Genomic DNA, 22352 nt, shown 5'->3' on the forward strand with positions numbered 1-22352 from the left:
CATCTTTTGAAATAGGTTTATTTGAAAGCGCATGAATGTCATATGACGCATTTTTTTGTCAAAACCTACCACAGATGATCTGATCTATAAATCTACCGACTGTCTAAACAACTTGGTTATGAACAGGTTCTTATGTTGCAATGATTAGCATAGCACACACCGACCCTCTTGAACAAACACCTACCCGATACCCGCCAATAAAGACGCGCCCACAGCTGTGGGGGTTACTTTATTGGCTGTTTTAGATTATACATCTCCGTTGATTGGTACAGGAAGTGTCTTTCGAGTGGGCGAGTGCACGGTTGCCGAAAAGGTTGACGCCTCTGTTGATACTTCAGGAAGTCGGTGTAGAACAAGACGTTCTACTGCTTCGTCGAGTATTACTTGTTCAGATTGTGGATCAGGTAGAAAACAAAGGTAGGCATTCATAACATCTTCTTATGCATTTCAGGAGAGTCGCTTATCATGCCTAAAAGCGTAATTGTGTGTTCATCGCAAATCCCCATTGTGTTCTGCAACAGTAACCACTGTTGGACTAAACAAAAGCTATTGGGGTCCTTTTAAACCATGAAACCGCTACATGAAACGGGAATATACACTGCACAATGCATTGAAATGTTGCTTTCAGATCGTTTTAATGTAGCCAGAGATGTAGGCCTGTTGAAAATCAATCACAAGTGTGGAGCTTTGTTGTAAAGGATGATAATGACATCTATTTTCACACCCGGCTCACATACATTCAGGAAGTAGAAAATCAGGATTAACATTAGGTAATTCAGACAGACTGTAACTTGAGATCTAAAGTTTATAACTTCGGCTAGTCTTTGCCAGTGTATCCCTATATTACTAACTCCTCCTCGTCATACGATGTCCATGTGTGTTTTCGTGTAACATTCTGCGGCTGCTCTTTCTGGGTCGAATGATGAAACATTGATACAAAGTTTTCAGAAGAAACAGTGTAGGCTATCTACTCCAAACTAGCACCAGTACTGCATTGTTGATTGGTTACATTTTATCTCCAAGGTTGTTGTTGGTCGAAGTAGCTGAACATATCCTGCCTGTCATGTATCCCATGTTCACATTCAGAGAAATAGAAAATAGTTGTATAAATACATTTTGGTCGAGGTATTTGTTAGACTTGTGAAACTAGTCACCCAGAGTTAACTGCGTTCATGTTAGTCTGATTAATCAGGCTGTAATACACAATTAATTGGCCTGAAACTAATGCCAATATACCAATTAATTGTGTATTACAGCCTGATTAATCAGACTAGGTTCATGTTAGCGGCAGTAGCGGTGCATAGGTAAAATCACTAGGAAAGCCAAGCCATATTACAACCTATGTGTTGTGATAATTGCGTTGTTTGTTTTATAACCTGTTAATTCATATGCCTTGCGACCATGATATTCAGGCCTAAAGGCTGAGACAATAAGAAGACACAATGGCAGAATAAATTCAATCACTTGTTTGGACCAATACTTGTTTGGACCAGATAGCATCAGATATCTACACGTAGAGAGACAGAGGGGCGCTATTTCGCTCGCTCGGATGCTTTCTCCTGTGAGTTACATTCATCCTCTTGCAAATTGAAGGAAAATTATGAAACAGAGAAACTAAAGATATTTATTTATTTTGTATATATTTGGGGAGTGGGGGGGCTGGCTTCCCTTGGCATCCATGAATACATGCCACTGGTAAGCGGCAGGTAGCCTAGTGGCTTTTGGGCAGTAAAAAGGTTTCTGGTTTGAATCCCCAATCAGACTAGGTGAAAAATCAGTAGATGTGCCCTTGAGCAAGGCACTTAGCCGTCATTTCTCCTGTATGTCGCTCTGGATTAGTGTCTGCCGAAAGAATAAAATGTACATATAGCTGGCTAAAATGGCCATAACAGTATCACTCCTGAAATAACTTCCAACGCTCAAAAGGCTTGGCAGTATAGTCTCAAGCTTGCCAGTTGCCCCTTTCTTGTTACAATTGACTCTGACTCTCTCTTCCCTTGTCTATCTCTCCCCCAAGTTCCAGATGTCTCAGAAGATCAAGGCAGGGTCGGTGGTGGAGATGCAGGGGGATGAGATGACCAGAGTCATCTGGGAGCTCATTAAGGAGAAGCTCATCTTCCCCTACCTGGAGATGGACCTGCACAGGTGAGTTATACCTGCTGACTGTATTCATTAGTGAACACCGTAGAAAAGCGTTTTGTAACGGGAAACGTCTTTCAATGAAAATGAGCGTTTCTTATTGAAGAAATTCACGTAGACCCTCCCAGTTCGGGGGGGGGGGGTTGTTAATGGGGGGTGGGGGTAGAAGACTTGTCACACCAGACGAGCTTGTCAACACCTGCTTCAGCTCCTCTGTTATTCAGTTTTTTACCTGATTTGTCGATACTCTCTTTTTCCTGGTCAGGTCACGTAGTCAGGAAAACCCATTTCCCTGTAATTTCCAGGAGTACACACAAGTGATGTGGAAATGCTGATAGTAGCTGTGCACGGCACTGCACTACGCTAACCCTTGACACTAGCACAATATCACCAAGGACACACCTGTGTGTTAGTTGTCACTGCATATTATTGCGCATTATACAACGGGTGGGTCTAATCCGGAATGCTGATTGGTTAAAAATGCATTCCAGCCGTGTCTATTCCACCAGCTAAATCTATGACGTTAAAATGCCTATTTACTGATTGCGCAATCCACTGTCTCATCAGCCCAGCCAAGCAATTTATAAAATTGATCTCCACTATAAAAAGCATCTGGACATTATCTCACATTTCTTTTAGACTAACATTTAGTTTTCAACAGTGACGATTTGTATTAATCTTGCTGTCTGTCTCTGACATTTGCAACATTGTTTCAATATTTAAATTCAATCTCCAGCTGTCCCATGGTAATGAACGTGTCGGGACGAGACAGACAGGCAGGCAGTTTTTCTCCGCCAGTCGAAATCATGAATCAGCTGGCATCATTTTTATGGATATATACAAAGGAATGTCAATTGAAAAAGGGTCAAATGAAATTAAGTGCAGCTAGTTTGCAGTCTTTCCAGCTTCAGTTTGAAGTGATTGTGTTAGCTGTGTTGTTGACCAACTCCTCTGAACAACAGTGTCCTGACGAGTGAACAAATGTTCTATGCCAGACGAAATCACACCTCATTAGCTCATTGTTATGGATGTATCCAAATAAATGTCATTAGAAAACAGCTTAAAGAAATGCAAATGCTGCTACTTTACTGTTATTCTGTCTACACTTTTTGACGTGACTGTAAGTTAGCCGTAGTTGGCTAGCTAGCAAGCAAGGGATAAGAACGTTGCCAGCCAGTATGGCAATGGAACATTTAGAACAAACGACTGGGACACGTCCATAGATACAGAACAAAAAGACTGAATGACTGGGTCGTGTCTAGCAACCAAACTGATTGGCTTGGGTAGCAACCCTAGATTTGTTTCTGGACTATATCTTGTGGAAGGATGAAATGTATGAATAAATTCATAAAAAAATACCTTTTTTAATGAAAATGTCAATCATTTGAATATGTTGGTAACCCGTTGTATAGAAGTGATAATAGCCTTGACGCCGGTGTTTGGAGGATATATTGTCACGGTTTGCCTAACATCACCTGTGCCAATATACCCTCCAAACACCGGATTCTCTGGCATTATCACTTAAACCTGTTTTTTATTGTACTCTTATGCTACCCAGTGTTAGATGTCTGTTCAGCATGTGTGGAGTGTTTCAAGTATTAGATAAGAGAGAAGTGTGCTTCTGTTGTGCTGCCCAGATCAAAGGGAGTTGGTATAATAATTGATCACTTGTATAGACAAATGCATATTCAAATTCTGAGGACAAGTCTGTCCCTAGGTGTAGCATAAAGACCAATGTATTATCCAAACCTGCAGACAATCTGATCACATGACATCAGCAGTCTACTGTACATTTACATTACATTCAAGTCATTTAGCAGACGCTCTTATCCAGAGCGACTTACAAATTGGTAGTTGCTACTCTACTGACTGACCTAGGACGATCAAGAAAATATAATTTTCAAGATGTACAACTCTGGTCTGTATATCTGAACAGTTATAGTCTCATTCTCTAGTACCGTCCATCGATTTCCCACTCCTCCTTTTTGCACAGCCAGTATATGCCCTTTAGACTGTGGACTGATGACACACACACCAGTGTTAATTTTGGCACAATTTATTTTTATTTCATCTAGTCTTCTTTCATTAAGTCTTAGTCACATTTTTGTCATTTGAATATTGATTCAGTCTATTGTCAAAATGACAAACAGTGCGCCATTTTAGTCAACTAAAAGCCCTTTAATTGTAGTCACATCGCATATTTACTGCCTCATTAACTTACAGTAAACATAAATCACTGACTTCCATGTGCACAAACATATTTTTATGCATTACATTCTATCGCATGATTCTCTTCCCAACAGCCAAATTGGCAGAAGAACACATTACTCAGCAGCAGATTGAAAATCCCCCCTTGACAGGGCTCCAGACTAGCATTTTCTCCTGGTGCGACTGGTGCCAATTACTTTTTCAGTTGGCGGCACCAGCCCATGATTTGGTTGCACCAATTTCCCCCGCGGCATCACACCATATAAAAAAGGTGTTATCACATCATTCACAGTGCTTTAGACTGTGTAATATACTACTGAGGTGGTAGGCTATTCAATAAATAAGTTGTTTCATCTAACATGTCCAAGCAGGAATGCATGATTCACTCGGAATGGCCGATCCATGCTTCCTATCTTAAAGCCATATCAAATATCTTGGTTGTAAAATAGTTGCTATTGAGCTCAATATTAAGAGATGACTAATAAAATAAAAAATATAGCCAAAGAAAGTTGAGAACAACAGTAGTTGCATCCAAAGCTTTGTATTTCCCACAATTGCATTTTGAAATGTACAATCAGAAGCCTTTTTTCCCCTCTCCCGGAGCACATCCGGGGAGAGAGAGGGGCTCGCTCATTATTGAAGCAGGCCCAGGAGCTGGGTAGACTTTCATTAAAGGAATTGTGAGGATAATGCACTTTACTGTTTGACCAAATCATGGTTTTATCTGAAAAATAGGACGTTTTGAAACGTTTGATTAATGTGACCCTAATGATGATCAGCTGGCACTGATGCAACCAAGTCAAAATGTGACTAAATGTTTGCAGTCTGGAGCCTTGCCCCTTGACATACTGTAGCTAAATTGCAATTAAAGTTCTGTCAAGAGTGGTCTGTTAGTTTGCTCCAACCTAACTAGCTAGCATTATAAATATTTTATTACCTGAACATATACGGTATATTGGGATGGTGCGCTTTCAGATTTCTCTTGAGGTTGGTAGTATTTTCCCCAGTCAACTTGTGGGTGCCAACGCTGTCTACTCCAGTGGTGGAAAAAGTACCCAATTTTCATACTTGAGTGAAAGGAAAGATACCTTAATAGAAAATGACTCCAGTAGATGAGGAAATTCACACAGTAAAATAGCACTTGAGTAAAAGTCTAAAAGTATTTGGTTTTAAATATACAAAAGTATCAAAAGTTAAACTTATAAATCATTTCACATTCTTTATTAAGCAAACCAGACAGCATGATTTTCTTATTTTAATGTATACTCCAACACTCAGATATCATTTACATACAAAGCATTTGTTTTTAATGAGTCTGCCAGATCAGAGGCAGTAGGGATGACCAGGGATGTTCTCTTGATAAGTGTGTGAATTGAACATTTTTCCTGTCCTGCTAAGCATTCAATATTACAATAACTTTTTGGGTGTCAGGGAAAATGTATGGAGTAAAAAGTACATAATTTTCTTCAGGAATGTAGCAAATATAATATGTAGGTAATATAAACTCATCAAAAAAAGAAACGTCCTCTCACTGTCAACTGCGTTTATTTTCAGCAAACTTAACATGTGTAAATATTTGTATGAACATAACAAGATTCAACAACTGAGACATCAACTAAACAAGTTCCACAGACATGTGACTAACAGAAATGGAATAATGTGTCCCCGAACAAGGGGGGGTCAAAGTCAAAAGTAACAGTCAGTATCTGGTGTGGCCACCAGCTGCATTAAGTACTGCAGTGCATCTCCTCCTCATGAACTGCATCAGAATTTGCCAGTTCTTGCTGTGAGATCTTACCCCACTCTTCCACCAAGACACCTGCATGTTCCCGGACATTTCTGGGAGGAATGGCCCTAGCCCTCACCCACCGATTCAACAGGTCCCAAACGTGCCCAATGGGATTGAGATCCGGGCTCTTCTCTGGCCATGGCAGAACACTGACATTCCTGTCTTGCAGGAAATCACGCACAGAACGAGCAGTATGGCTGGTGGCATTGTCATGCTGGAGGGTCATGTCAAGATGAGCTTGCAGGAAGGGTATCACATGAGGGAGGAGGATGTCTTCCCTGTAACGCACAGTGTTGAGATTCCCTGCAATGACAACAATGATGCTGTGACACACTGCCCCAGACCATGATGGACCCTCCAAATCGATCCCGCTCTAGAGTACCGGCCTCGGTGTAACGCTCATTCCTTCGACAATAAACGCAAATCCGACCATCACCCCTAGTGAGACAACCGAGACTCATCAGTGAAGATGACTTTTTGTCAGTCCTGTCTGGTCCAGCGATGGTGGGTTTGTGCCCATAGGGGACGTTGTTGCCGGTGATGTCTGGTGAGGATCTCACCGGACACAATAAGTACAGTGGCTCCAAAAGTTGCCCCCTTTTCTACGGGGAGCTTGTGCCGTGCACCGGGAGAGTAGCCATGGTGTGTACCTTATTTGCATCAATGATGTGTTTCCGCCAGATTGGAGAGCTGTTCAATCTCTCCAAAAACTCTTGCCCATTCCATTTACTAGTCAGATTTTAGTCACAGAGATAATTTAGTCTCGTCTCATTTTCGTCAACTGAAATTAAAAATAATTTTCATAGAGTTTTTTCTGTGTCTATTTAGTCAGTTCTCGTCTAGTTAATTGCCACTGAAAATAGGTGTAATGAATATTTTCATTATTTTTGTTGACAAAATTAACACTGACACACACACACCCACACACACAGGAGTTTAGCTGCAGTGCAGTTAATATCACAATTCACATGACCTCACCCTCTGTCCTAACTCAACTTCAAAACTGAGTTTTGGACCGTTAAGTTAAAGGCCCGTAATAAATCCATAAGGTCGGTTTGTAAGAGCTGATTTCACAATACTTTCAGTATTAATGCAAGAAGATAAGGTGTAATAGTATTTTTTATAACCAACAGAGCCACATGAGCACAGTCAAGTCATGATACAAACCTCCAAGTGTTCCAAACCCATGACCTAACCTCTGTCATCACAAATGTCCAGGGAATTCTTTTGTAATTTAAAAAATGTATCAAATTATGGCATCTGTGAAGTTGGTCAAGCAAGAATGCCTAACTGATAGCTTGAGGTGGGGGGGTTTCTCGGTGGGTTGTGTTATTCCTGCTGTCTCGGTTTCTGTGTGTCTGTAGGGCACCCTCATTAGTTTCAAAAGTTTTAGGAATGCATTCATTGTGGTGTGGGTGGGGGATGTGGGGTGAGTGGACGGGTCATCTTGGTCAATCCCTTAGACTGCATAAACAGCCTTCTCAGGAGGCAGTGCAGCTTATCTCCATCACACACAATTACACAAAGCCTGTAGTGCTGTTTCACACCGTCTCAGAGATTGTGTGTGGTGTTTCACAGTGACATTGAGTTACACCTCTACTGTGTGCTGATCTGTGGTTGTGTATCCTAATATTTCTTATCTAACGTACAGTATTTCTGTGGTGCAGCACATTGTTGTAATACTAGGCTACGGGGAGGGGAGTGGAATGAGAATCTGAAAAACTGGATGAAAGGTAGTTTCTGAAGGCCCAGTTTCCACAAGGAAAGGCCTACAAGCAAATTATGGGTATTTATGCTTAGTCTTGTCTTTTTGGAAGTACGAGTGCACACAAAGTTCTATTTTTGTGGTGTGATGAAACTGGTTTTCCTTCCTACACTAACTTGTTTTTGTGAGCAGAGCATCCCCATCCCTTGCGAGGATGTGTTGGGTCTTTCAGAGGAGTTCTTTTTGTTTGCATCTTCTACAGTGCCTTCAGAAAGTATTCACACCCCTTGACTTTTTCCACAATTTGTTGTTAATAAGTGGGATTAAAAATGATTTTAATTGTAATTTTTTTGTCAATGATCTATACAAAACACTAATGTCAAAGTTGAAATGAAAAGGGGGAAAAACACTAATATATCTTGATTTAGGTAAGTATTCAACCCCCTAAGTCAATACTTGTTAGAATCACCTTAGGCACCGATTACAGCTGTGAGTCATTCTGGGTAAGTCTCTAAGAGCATTCCACACCTGGATTGTGCAACATTTGTCCATTTATTAATTCTTCAAGCTCTGTCATATTGGTTGTTGATCATTGCTAGACAACCATTTTCAGGTTTTGCCATAGATTTTCAAGTAGATTTAAGTCAAAACTGTAACTCTGCCACTCAGGAACATTCACCGTCTTCTTTGTAAGCAACTCCAGTGTAGATTTGGCCTTGTGTTTCAGATTACAATCTCCCAATGTATGATGGAAAGCAGATTGAACCAGGTTTTGCTCTAGGATTTTGTCTTTGCTTAGCTACATTCAGTTTTTTTTTAATCCTGGTAAAACACCCCAGTCGTCAACGATTACAAGCATACTCATAACATGATACAGCCACCACTATGCTTGAAAATATGGAGAGTAGTACTCAGTAATATGTTGTATTGGATTTGCCCTAAACATTACACTTTGTATTCAGGACAAGTGAATGAATTGCTTTGCCACTTTTTTTTCTTCTTCAGTATTACTTTAGTGCCTTGTTGCAAACAGGATGCATGTTTGAGAATATATTTTTATTCTGTACAGGCTTCTTTTCACTCTGTCAATTAGGTTAGTATTGTGGAGTAACTATGTTTTTCATTCTTCCTCAGTTTTCTCCTATCACAGCCATTAAACTCTTAACTGTTTTAAACTCACCATTGCCCTCAAGGTGAAATCCCTGTGCGGTTTCCTTCCTCTCCGTCAACTGAGTTAGGAAGGATGCCTGTATCTTTGTAGTGACTGGGTTTATTGATACTCCATCCAAAGTGTAATTAATAACTTTACCATGCTCGAAGGGATATTCAATGTCTGTATTTTTTTCCCATCTACCAATAGGTGCCCTTCTTTGCGAGGCACTGAAAAACCTCCCTGGTCTTTGTGGTTAAATCTGTGTTTGAAATGCACTGCTCGACTGAGGGACCTTACAATTATCTGTATGTGTGGGTTACAGAGATGAGGTAGTCATTCAAGAATCATGTTAAACACTTATTGCACACAGTGAGTCCATGCAACTTATTATGTGACTTGTTAAGCACATTTTACTCCTGATCTTATTTAGGCTTGCCATAACAGATGGGTTGAATAATTATTGACGCAGGACATTTCAGCTTTTCATTTGTAAAAATTTCTAAAAACATCATTCCACTTTGGGGTATTGTGTGTAGGCTACTGACAAAAATGTAAACCGAAAGACTTTGTTTCCTGGGTCCCATGCTGCTTTGCTACAGTGTAGCTCTGTGAACTGGTAGAGCAGGTGACTCCATGGTGAGGTGGTTCAGTCATCTGAGGTAGCGGTTTGGATTGGGAATCCCCACTGACTTCATTATAATTATTATAAAACCAACATAAAAAAACACACTAATTATATCAGAATTAAATATGATTGTATCATAGTATAGCCAACTGTAAAACAAATAATATGTCAGATTAGTTTCACAGCCCCACGCACTTTTCATGGCATTTTCCCTCCCATGAAACCTGCATGTAACTAAATTCTACTTTCTCCCTACCCCCTTCCCTGCTCCTCTCTTCTGCTACCCTCTCTGCACTTCCATCAGCTACGACCTAGGCATGGAGAACCGCGACGCCACGGACGACAAGGTTACCGTTGAGGCGGCGGAGGCGACGCAACGATACAACGTGGGCATTAAGTGTGCCACCATCACGCCGGACGAGAACCGGGTGGAGGAGTTCAAGTTGAAGCAGATGTGGCGCTCGCCCAACGGAACCATCCGTAACATCCTGGGAGGCACCGTGTTCAGGGAGGCCATCATCTGTAAGAACATCCCCCGCCTGGTGCCCGGCTGGGTCAAACCCATCATCATCGGCAGGCACGCCCACGGAGACCAGGTAACCTTACCAACCGTTCAGCAGTAGAACCCTTACTAACCATTCATCAACCCTTCTTTACTCCATGCACCCCTAATGAGTCTCTCAAGGTCGCTCTCTAGGCCCTTCTTCGTCCCTCGCTTCCTTAAATCTACCATTTCTGAAGGTAATTCATTACCTCAAAGGTGGAAGGATGGATGCTAGGCCGTAGGTAGACGACATAATGTGTTTATTAGTTCCTTGTATCTGTTAACACGTTTTCAATGAAGGGAGATCTTGTACACCAGTCTCAAAATCAGTAACCGACCCAGTTGATCACATGTAAACTTCATGCCGACTAGAGCTGTGGTTGTCAGGCCTGCTCACAGGGAGACAGATGGGCAGGCAGGGGCCTGGTGTTGTCACTGAAGGCTCAGTCAGTCACTGATTAAATGGATCTGTTGCCCTTTGGACCATGATGTTGACACTTGTCTCCCTGGATCAAAGTCTCAAACTGCTACATCATTCATACTGTACAGCAGCTAGAGGATAATAGAACATGTACGTGGCACCATACCATAGTTAATATGCCCAAATGACAAATGAGGTGAGCGCTAGGTTGATTACTGATTGTTGAGAATCGTGTCACGTTACGGCCTGGATGCATGATACATGTTTTGTTTTACTGCTATTTCTCGATTTGCTTTTTCTGTTGCATCCACACTCCTGATTGGTAGAAGCCATTCGGAACAATGTTTCATATTAGCCCAATATACAACAGCTTTGTAACCTGTCATCTATTCATAAAGAACTGTTAGCATACCCCCCTGAGACGCCCTTGGAGAGTGGGGTCACAACTAGGGTCTGCCATTATTACCTGTTGCACCAGACAGGGGGTGGCATTGCTGTTTTTCTCCACTAGATGGAGTCCTGTCTGTATTACATCTATTGACCTCTCCTCCTGCCTCTTTTCACAGTACAAGGCCACAGACTTTGTAGTACCAGGGCCTGGGAGATTGGAGATGAAATTCACACCCAAGTCTGGGGAGCCAATGAACTTTGTCGTCCATGACTTTGAAGGTAAAACAACATGTTTACTTGTCGATGAAAATATATCTTTGTTCTTGTATAGGCAATAATGTCCAGTACAGATTGTGTCCCTTATATAACACTGTGTTAGTCAATATGATGTACCCAGGCTGGCACCATAGGCTATCTTTACGTTATGTTTGCAGTGTAAATATTACAAAATGAGAATAGCGTTATCTGATTTAACTCTGCTTGTAGGATAAATCAGCCATGGACCTCCCTTTCCTGAACATACTCTAGACAAACCTTGAACTTTGATTAAGGTTGGCTCCATCGTTCTGTTTGAATGAGAAAAGGCTGTCTTAATGAGGCTGTGTGTGTTCATGCATGTTTCTTTGTGTGTGACTGTGTACCGTATCTACATGAGAATGATGCATGTGTCTGTCTCTCTGTCCTCCAGGTTCAGGTGGCGTGGCTCTGGGGATGTACAACACAGACAGCTCCATCAGGGACTTTGCCCACAGCTCCTTCCAGATGGGCCTGGTTAAAGGCTGGCCTCTGTATCTCAGCACCAAGAACACCATCCTCAAGAAGTATGACGGACGCTTCAAAGATATCTTCCAGGAGATCTACGAGAAGTAAGACTGCCTAACCTCAGAACATTTAATCAAGTCGAGTAAATCATTATTGTCCCTACTGGCAATATATTTTTCAGGAAGTAGATCATACACATGAAATATGATCATTATAAATAAAGTATGGTTGATATATGGTCAATGGCAGGCAAGCCCCCCCCTACTACCATGCCTCTTTTCAATGTATGGCTCACAAGTTTAGAATGGACAGATTAAGGTTTTGGTGTGTAAACCCTGTCCTCAGACCTGTTCCTGTGTGTGTCGCAGGGAGTACCGCTCTAAGTTTGAGCAGAAGGGGATCTGGTATGAGCATCGTCTGATTGATGACATGGTGGCTCAGGCTATGAAGTCTGATGGAGGATTCATCTGGGCCTGCAAGAACTACGACGGAGACGTTCAGTCTGACTCTGTAGCACAAGGTGAGATAGTCTACATGTGTACTACAGTAGCTAGCTCTGAGGGATAAACAGTATCACGAGGTGAGTTACTGTTTAGCTAGGCTTTCTGAATGAAAACAATGTCATTGGCTACATTGCTATATTTCTCACCTTAAATGTAGGTTTTCAAGGCAGACTATACACTGTATTCTGATAGAAATTTAGTTATAATTTAGCAACAGGAGTTCCAGGATAATGAGGAGAATGCTTATTTAGTTGTTGTTTTTTGCCAGTCACCCCTTCTGGCTGTACAAGCTTTTAGCTCTAGTTTGCTGTTAAGCACTTTGCGACAGATGTATTTAATGTATTTGTGTGTCCACCAGGCTATGGGTCCCTGGGTATGATGACCAGTGTGCTCATCTGTCCTGACGGCCGTACAGTAGAGTCAGAGGCTGCCCACGGTACAGTAACACGCCACTACAGACAGCACCAGCAGGGCAAGGAGACCTCCACCAACCCCATTGGTAAATAACACATATATAGAAAGAAAAATAGAACATGTTGTATCTATGACTGATAATACCTGCTCTTAAAACTTCTAGTCTAGCTTCTTCCTTTTCACTGTTTTTATATCTGAATGTACCAGCCAAGAGAAATAAAGGCAATACAAGGACCTAGGAAAAGATTTCCCTTATGTGTTGTGGTCGTGTGTGCGCAGCGTCCATTTTTGCGTGGTCGCGGGGGCTGCTGCACCGGGCGAAGCTGGATGACAACGCAGAGCTGCGTGTGTTTGCTGAGGCCCTGGAGGTCGTCTGCATTGAGACCATCGAGGCTGGCTTCATGACCAAGGATCTGGCTATCTGTGTCAAAGGCATGGCAGAGTGAGTCACACACACACACACACACACACACAGTAAACTTGATTATGAAACTAGACTGATTCAAACTTTCTTACTTTTCCCCTCTCCTCCTTTCTTAGTACCAAACGCTCAGACTACCTGAACACCTTTGAATTCTTGGATAAGCTGGCGGAGAACCTGAAGATCAAGATGTCCAACCAACCCAAACTGTGATCTCCTCATCTCTCAATTACACACACACACTGTTGACACCCGGGACTATGGGTCCCAAGCCAACACTAAACCACTGACGGAGGGACTGTTTGACCCAGTACTGAATCAATCATTCCCATCTCCAGGAGTCTGTCTGCTAAAGGAGATTCCTTGTCCAGGAGGAGGGGATGTAGGCTTCAGATGTAGGCTGAGCTGAGGCCCCTCCATTGATCATTCACCACTATAGCAAAGCCATATCTTATGATAACACTCATCCAGTCTAAGTGTCCTGAATCTTAACTTGAGATCCATGAGCATAACTCATGTTTATCATGATTTTAAGAAATCTGTGAGTTAAGTGTGATTATCCAAGTTAGGATTCTGGCAAGTATGATATTATGACTGTCAATACCATCACATACAGATGGTTCCAGAAATCAGACTGGACACAGAGTCAGTAATATATTTTACGATAATTGCACTGTTTTTTTGTTTTTTTTATAATGACGTGTGTGTTTTTAAGTGTTGTCAGTCAGTGATCAGTAATAGTGGCTTGTCCTGCCTGAGTTTGTCTGAGGGTTGTCTTACCCTTGTTGCCTTATTTGTTTTATGTCAAGTAATTGATCTCAGTGTCACACACAATATATTCCATGATGACTACTGTGGTAGACGAAAGCCTGCTTGATTTGACTATGTTGACTTTGATTCACACAAAGGTGTTAGCATCACTTCCTCCTTATGGATGGTTGTGGAAGGGGTTGTTGTGGGCCTGCTCGTTGTCTTTGTGTGTATAATCCATAGCGTAACACTTTACTCCTCAAATACAGAAACCAGTGTCAATGTACGTCTGCCAGTATCAGGGGTTGTTGGTTTGTATTCCACGGTGTGTGTGGTTAGAATATTAACTCAATAAATATTTTATTTTATTGTGGTCTTGTGCTTTTAGTTTTTCTTGTCTATTACCCCATCGATCCAAATTTTAAAAAAGAAAAGAGAACTGTTTATTTAGCTCCACTATATCTTACAAGAACAGATTTGGAAGTTTGTAGAAATACAATTTTCCTCTTAAAGTTTGCCACCAGATGGTGCCATAGTAATCCATGTGACATTGTCATGATTGGTTGTCGTGACGATGTATGTGCATATTCCTTTTAACTGCTCTCAAAACTCTGAAGATAATGGTAGGTTTGCAAAGTAACACTGGGTACAAAGCAGTATCTGTGTAATCATACAAACCGACAAGACTACTATTAATGTACCGTATCATAGGCTGTCAGATTGAATTTGACAACCTGGACTGAGCCATTACTCAGTCACTGAAGTGGAATGAATATATCATCTGTAGCTTCTTTAATTTCATGCAGAGATAAGATAGGCTATTCATATCCAATGTATTATCAGTTGCAGCACGACATCCCTATAATCCTAATATATCACTGTATGGATGACTGACTGGGTGATGCATCCACATTGGGAGTATAGGCCTACAGCAGTGCACTGTCCTCATACACACTCAGGGACACCCTTGACATGATTAGCTTTTTGCACCAGATGGCATCCACTTGGTTAATCCTAGCGGAAGCTGAGATGGGTGGTTAGATAGACACAGAGGAAGGGAAAGCAGAGGCACTTGGTTCTCTCCATCGGATGTCCAAGGTTTCCAAAAAGGTATCAGAGCCTGCAGGGCTGCTACTATTGTCCCAAAGTAATTGGATTTGGTCCGGGGGAAGTATGTCTCATTTGCCAGTCTGAGGCTCCACAAAGATGGCTGTGCCACTGAAAGAGCAGGATCATTATCTGTGAATGTGAACAGTGGTTACTGTTTTCAATCAGGGATGGATGGGACAACATTGCATGTTGCTTGTTGTTGATATCTCTGTGTTATTGATCTGTCAGCCCTCAGAGGGAGTAAACCCAGCTAGCACATAACATTCTGAAAATGTTTCTTAGAGCTTGGTGAGAGTGTGGTTGTCCTATGGTTATTTTGCATTCGGCCATCCTAAAACTTTCTGAGAATGGACCAGGATAGTGGCTTGGCTTTGGAACATTCTCAGCACATTTTAAGGAACTTGACAAAAAAATAATCTCTTGGTACTTCATTACTTTAACAGAACATTTACTGAAAGTTAAAACATGGTTACATTTAATGTTGGTAATTTTCTAAGAACATTATCTAACTGGTTTGACATTGGGAATGTTTTCAGATTGTTCCCAGAACATTATGAAACAACATTCTGCTGTGGGAATGTCAATACTTCAGCATAACGTTTCCTCGTGGTTCTATTTAGTCATGTTCTCATATTGTTCCAAGAACAAAGAAAATGTTCCACAAAAACCACAACTTTAGCAACGTTCAGAGAACATTCTAGGAATGTTATTTAAAAACATATGTTCCATTCTTAGCATCAACTAAACTATTTGTCCTCTTGTTTAGGTGTGTTGCCCTCGCTTGCTATTTGGCCACACCTGATCTTAATGAGTTCTTGTTTCCTTTGAAATGGGGTATGTTTGAATAGACTAAAATTAACAACTTTATATGTGTAAAAAAAGCAAGGCACTACCTCCATCCTGGTGGTGCAGTGGACTTATTCCATTGATAGAGAACAGAAGATTATAGGTTTGAAACTCACTGATGCTGCTGAGGGGAGCGCCGCTCATAATAATGGCTGGAATGGGGTGAATGGAATGGCATGTAACACACAGAATCCATGTGCTTGATGTACAGTATTTGGTACCATTCCACTAATTTCCCTCCAGCTATTACCACGAGCCCGTCCTACCCAATTAAGGTGCCACCAACCTCCTGTGCTTTCTATAGCTGTATGTCTATGGCAACTACAAATCTAGCACATCATGTTGTAAAAACCATATGTTTCTTAGAGCTTGGTTAGAGTGTGGTTGTCCTATGGTTATTTTGCATGCAACCTTTCCACAACTTTCTTGGATTGGTGCAGGATAGTTGCTTGGCTTTGGAACATTGTCAGCACATTTAAGGACCTTGACAAAAAAAACGTTATTCACTTGGTATTTCATTAATGTAGCCCTTTAAACTTTTTGATTGGTGTCTAAATTTAAACGCAGCGGTTGTACAGTAACATTCTATACATGACGTCAGAGCTCTGGGTCTATGCTTTACAGCTCTGATTGGGTTTTGACTGACAAGAAGTTGCCCCCATCCTTCCCGCTAATTGGGCAGCTTTTGTAAAAGACAAATGTACGAGTGAGGGAAATACTGTAAATTAAGGGAACTCAATGTATTTTAAAAGATTAGAGGATTATTTTATTATTGTTCGATTTTTTTAATCCTGTTTTCTCGGTATCCAATTGTTCGTAACAGTCTTGTTTCATTGCTGCAACTCCCACACGGACTTGGGAAAGGCGAAGGTTGAGAGCCGTGCGTCCTCCGAAACACAACCCAACTAAGCCACACCGCTTCTTGACACAATGCCCATTTAACCCGGAAGCACCAATGTGTCAGAGGAAACACCGTACACCTGGCAACCATGTCAGCGTGCACTGAGCCCAGCCCGCCACAGGAGTCGCTAGTGCGCAATGGGACAAGGACATCCCTGCCGGCCAAACCCTCCCCTAACCCAGACGACGCCAGGCCAATTGTGCACCGCCCCATGGGTCTCCTGGTCGCAGCCGGCTGCGACAGAGCCTGGACTCGAACCCAGAATCTCTAGTGGCACAGCTAGCGATGTAGCGCCTTAGACCACTGCGCCATTCGGGATGCCCCAGGGTGTCATGTTCAATGGCGCCCTGAGACCACTAAGTAAAAGATTAAAAATATAATACAATAACAAGTACACCACACCAAAACATCACCATTTAAATAAATCAAAAAATAATTGCACACCTCGGTGAACTAATTTATCATCAGGGTTTTAAAATGCCCTAGTGGTACCAGGGAATCCAAATTTAATTAATTTTGTAAGTGATTCCAAACATGTGGAGTGTGAAAACTAAAAGCGGATTTACCTAGATCGGTGGAGACCCGAAGAATCTGAAGAGTTAACCAGCCCTAAGAACGGGTTTGGTATCTCATTATTTTATATGTTAGCAATGAAGTTAGGTCAATCAAACAAATGTATTGATAAAGCCCTGTTCACATCAGCAGATGTCACAAAGTGCTGTACAGAAACCCAGCCTAAAACCCCAAACAGCAAGCAATGCAGATGTAGAAGCACGGTGGTTAGGAGAAACTCCATAGAAAGGCTGGAACCTAGGCTCTGAGCGGTGGCCAGTCCTCTTCTGGCTGTGCCAGGTGGAGATTATAACAGTACATGGCCGAGATGTTCAAATGTTCATAGATGACCAGCAGGGTCAAATAATAATAATCACAGTGGTTGCAGAGGGTGCAACAGGTCAGCACCTCAGGAGTAAATGTCAGTTGGCTTTTCATAGCCGATCATTCAGAGTTAGAGACAGCAGCACTCTCTCTCTCTCTGGTAGAGAGAGAGAGTTGAAAACAGCAGGTCCGGGACCAGGTAGCACGTCCGGTGAACAGGTCAGGGTTCCATAGCCGCAGGCAGAACAGTTGAAACTGGAGCAGCAGTACGACCAGGTGGACTGGGGACAGCAAGGAGTCATCAGGCCTGGTAGTCCTGAGGAATGGTCCTAGGGCTCAGGTCCTTTGAGAGACAGAGAGACAGACAGACAGACAGACAGACAGACAGACAGACAGACAGACAGACAGACAGACAGACAGACAGACAGACAGACAGAGAGAGAGAGAGAGAGAGAGAGAGAGAGAGAGAGAGAGAGAGAGAGAGAGAGAGAGAGAGAGAGAGAGAGAGAGAGAGATTATTAGAGGGAGCATACTTAAATTCACGCAGGACACCGGATAGGACAGGAGAAAATACTCCAGATATAACAGACTGACCCTAGCCCCCCGACACATAAACTATTGGAGCATAAATACTGGAGGCTGAGACAGGAGGGTTCGTGTGACACTGTGGCCCCGTCCGGCAATACCCCCAAACAGGGCCAACCAGGCATGATATAACTCCACCCACTTTGCCAAAGCACAGCCCCTACACCACTAGAAGGATATCTTTAACCACCAACTTACTACCCTGAGACAAGGCCGAGTATAGCCCACGAAGATCTCCCCCACGGCATGAACCCGAAGGGGGCGCCAAACCTGGACAGGAAGATCACATCAGTGACTCAACCCACTCAAGTGACGCACCCCTCCTAGGGACAGGATGGAAGAGCGCCAGTAAGCCAGTGACTCAGCCCCCGTAATAGGGTTAGAGGCATAGAATCCCGGTAAATTAGAAGCTAATAACAGGGATGCAGGGTTGTGTTCCAAACAAAACAACTACAAGTGTGCTTGCTCTAGTTCGTCAACGGCACAGCTAAGAGAGCTCAAAAAAGCACCTTATAGTTGAAGAGTCTTCTTTGAGTCATAAAAATGCATTTAAATTACTTGGGAACTGTGCACAATGTGTCACTTGGAGTCACCAGTTTTACCTCTCAGTCAAACCCTTGTGATTTTTTTGTTTTATGTTGCAACTAACCCAAATTATCCAAGAATATTCTTATCATATTACTGAATGTATACAGAGTATTTTCAGATTTCGTTATCGACAAATGCGGCGAAATGTACAGTAAATGTAAAATGCACATAAAATCAACAGTGTAATGTTTGGATTCAGTCTTGTGTCAGGTGAACTGTTGTGTCCTCAGCTTTAGTTTAATAATGTTTCCATAATCTCCAAACTGTTCCCTTTTAATTGCTATCATGGTTATGCATATGCTTTCATATTTCTTCTATGAGAAACTTTTAAATTTAGCCCTATCCATATAGGCCAATTCCCACTAGTGTAAAGGGTTAACAGAATGTTTCCTGAAAGTTCAAACATGGTTACATTTCATTTCAAATTTGGTAATGTTCTAGGAACATTCTCCAACTGGTTTGACATTAGGCATGTTCTCAAATAGTTCAGAGAATGTTAAGAAACAACATTCTTCTGTGGGAATTTCAGTACTTCAGCATAATGTTTCCTGCAGGTTTCCTCATGGTTCTATTTAAAGTCATGTTCTCAAATAGTTCTGAGAACGTTAAGAAAACTTTCCATGAAAACCACAAGAAAACTTTAGTAATGTTCAGATAACGTTCTAAGAATGTTATTTAAAAACATACATTCAGTTCTCAGTATCAACAAAACTCTATCTTGTTAATTGTGTTCAGGTGAGTTGGCCGCACCCAATAACAGATCTTAATGAGTGCTTGTTTCCTTTGAAATCTGTTTGAATAGACTAAAATGAACAGCTTTGTATGTGTAAAAAAAGATGGCATGCTAGCTCCATCCTGGTGGCGGGGTGGACTTATTCCATTGACAGAGAACAGAAGATAATAGGTTCAAATCTCACTGATCATTTAAAAAAAAAGTGTTTTCATGATTATTGTTTAAGGAAATTAAGTTCCATGTGTCCTATCTGTGCTTGCAGTTCATAAAAGTTAACTCAAAATAAGCTAGCAGTGTTACTAAAAGTCATATTGAAACATTCAGTGAAAGTTTTAAGGAAGTTATTCAAAAACCTCCAAATAACCTATAATTTCAGTTCTCAGAGCTTTAATAAAACCTCCCAGGAAAACGTTCAAGGAACCAGAGTAAAACATTCGCAGAACCTCCCTGCAACCTAAAAATACTATTCCCAGAAAAGTCAGGAAACATATGGCTTTGTTCCCACAACAAATGTGAAACCAAAAACATATATGTTCCCACAACTTCCAAGGAACCAAATGTGCCAGCTGGGTACATCCAGCCAGGAAGCTGTCTCTTCAGGTTGGTCATATGTTGATACTGTTGGTTTAGTCAGTGCTTTGAATGAACACATTCAGGAGGTCTAGTTTTGTAGTCCTAAATGTTTACTGCTATACATTGGGCCCCCTTTCAATTAAGTCTTTGTCCATTCTCCCTCTCACATCCTATAGTCATGATATTCATAATTATAACATACTATGCCCTTTACAGGCCCCTATGGAACAGCACATATAATGGCAACATAATGGCATGATTATGATTGTTCTGTTTTACATAGATTGAAATGCACTAGATGTCTACTGGTATGTGACTTAGCCTTGCATAGCAAACAGACATCCTGGCAAAATATGCCATTCCAACATGAAAAAAAACAGATCATAATACACAGTCAAATTGCCCCTATTTCTCCTGAAATCACTTCCTTTTCACAGATTTATAAGATAAGAGCTGTGTTTTCCTTTGTGTTCTTCTGTCTGTACTCTAACTCTGTCTCTGTTCTGTGGTGAGGACACCTTGCTCCGGTAGGGAGGACATAAGAGGCCCCTGTGCTGCCGTTTCCATGGGGACCCAACAGCCACTCTACTCTTCAAAAGCGGTCGAGCAGAGCAGAGGTAGCGGGCCCTTTGTGTTGGAGAGGGAGAGAGCAGAACAACACTGGCCAGATGAAAGCACTGCCATCCTTAAACCCAATCATAATTTAGTCATCAGAACAGGAGGGTATAATCAAAATATAGGGGGGAGATGGATGGGAGAAACAGACAGAGAGAAAAGAGATATAGATAGATAGAGTGGAGTGCGTGGGTCAAGAAACGAGAGAGGGAAAGAGTGCTGTTAGATGGAAAGATGAGGGGATACGGACAGAAATGGTCTTGTTCTTGATGTTGATACTCAACCTTATTTGCAATGTCAATCTTGTATCCAGGCAGCGCACTTAGATTGAAAGTTTTGTTGTGTCTTGCTGGATACAGACACTGTGGGAGGAAAATAACATATAATATGTATTATTGTATTACACAAATAAAATCATTACGTGACAAATTTGCATTTATACTTTACTTGGTGAATTAACAATTTTTCCTTCAAGTCTCTGAAGGAAGCAACCAATACCATTCAATGTTAGTAATGTCCGTGCTACAATTGTGTTCAATGCCATGATGTCCTTGAGGTTATCACATTATATACTGCTCTATTTATGTGTATATTATTTCAATATAATCCCATTTCAAAGGGTATTTATCCATTATAGTATTGAGCTATAAAACAGAACTACAAGTCCTTCTCTGCCTCCTGCATCTCTCCCAAAAGCAGCTAGGCCTAATCCCTGACTGCCATAAATGACTCTCCTCTCAGAACAAAAAAAAAGAGAGGAGAGTTTGCTGGGACAAATAGAATTGAGCAGGAATTCACATGCAGCTCTATGTAGGCCATGCACAATATGGCGTCTGCAAGTTTACACCTGGGGCTCATAGCACCATTATCCCACAACAATGCTTCGGAGAGGAACTTATTTGAGCCCATTAGCCCGGGCCAGTCCCCCTCATTAAAAGAAGGCTTTTTAAATGAGCCTAGACAATAAGCACACAGAAAGGGTACAGTGGAGCACTGAGGGACCGAGTGAGGGGAGGTCGGAGGTTTAGCCAGAGAGCCCACGATAATTACTGTGTTTCTCTCTCTGGCCTGAATGAGACTTGAATAATGTTTCTCTTTCTGTGGGGCAAGCACAATGGACGCTGGGTAGCTTCAAGGACCGTTAGCTCTGCCCTATTAGGAAAAATATGCTCTGTTCTCTTTCCTCCACCCCTCCACTCAGATTCGTCATTAGAGAAATGTCTTTATGACCTCTGTAGGAGGACTTTCATTTTGAAATGTTCCCCCCGCTGCTGTCACCTGCCTTAGTCATTAGATTGGTATTATACTGGTCTTGAAGCAACTGTAGGTTAATTTGTGTGAATTAAAAAATACAATTAATGGTAAAAAAAATATATATGTAATAACAAAAGGGGTGATTGAGACAGAGGGATACAGGATGAGGCAGTAACTGAAAGGTTTAGCAACTCACCAAAAGGTTGTCCATTATTATTACACACTTAGGTTATTTCGATTAATGTTGAGATTATAGTAACACCAGCATTATCATGTTAATATTACCATACTATTACATTATTACTTATACAATAATTCATTACTATGCATGATATTGAAGAATGTACAACTCTGTACAGTAATTCTTCTGACCTGATCTGGGGGAATGCATGGCAAACTCACACAAATTGTAAGACCATGCAATAACTCCCCCGGCAGAATTGAGAC

General features: G+C 41.6%; 1 protein-coding gene across 1 annotated transcript; it reads left to right on the forward strand.

The window, feature by feature from the left end:
* The first annotated feature begins 307 nt into the window (after window positions 1-307).
* On the forward strand, window positions 308-14197 carry idh1 (isocitrate dehydrogenase (NADP(+)) 1). The gene is made up of 9 exons (XM_055878488.1): window positions 308-417; window positions 2018-2145; window positions 9924-10215; window positions 11151-11253; window positions 11663-11840; window positions 12105-12256; window positions 12598-12738; window positions 12933-13095; window positions 13194-14197. The coding sequence occupies exons 2-9, from the start codon at window positions 2024-2026 to the stop codon at window positions 13285-13287; spliced, it is 1245 nt and encodes a 414-aa protein (XP_055734463.1). The 5' UTR covers window positions 308-417; window positions 2018-2023; the 3' UTR covers window positions 13288-14197.
* The last annotated feature ends 8155 nt before the right edge of the window (window positions 14198-22352 follow it).

This window comes from Salvelinus fontinalis, chromosome 23 (genome assembly GCF_029448725.1).
Source record: "Salvelinus fontinalis isolate EN_2023a chromosome 23, ASM2944872v1, whole genome shotgun sequence".
Taxonomy (NCBI): domain Eukaryota; kingdom Metazoa; phylum Chordata; class Actinopteri; order Salmoniformes; family Salmonidae; genus Salvelinus; species Salvelinus fontinalis.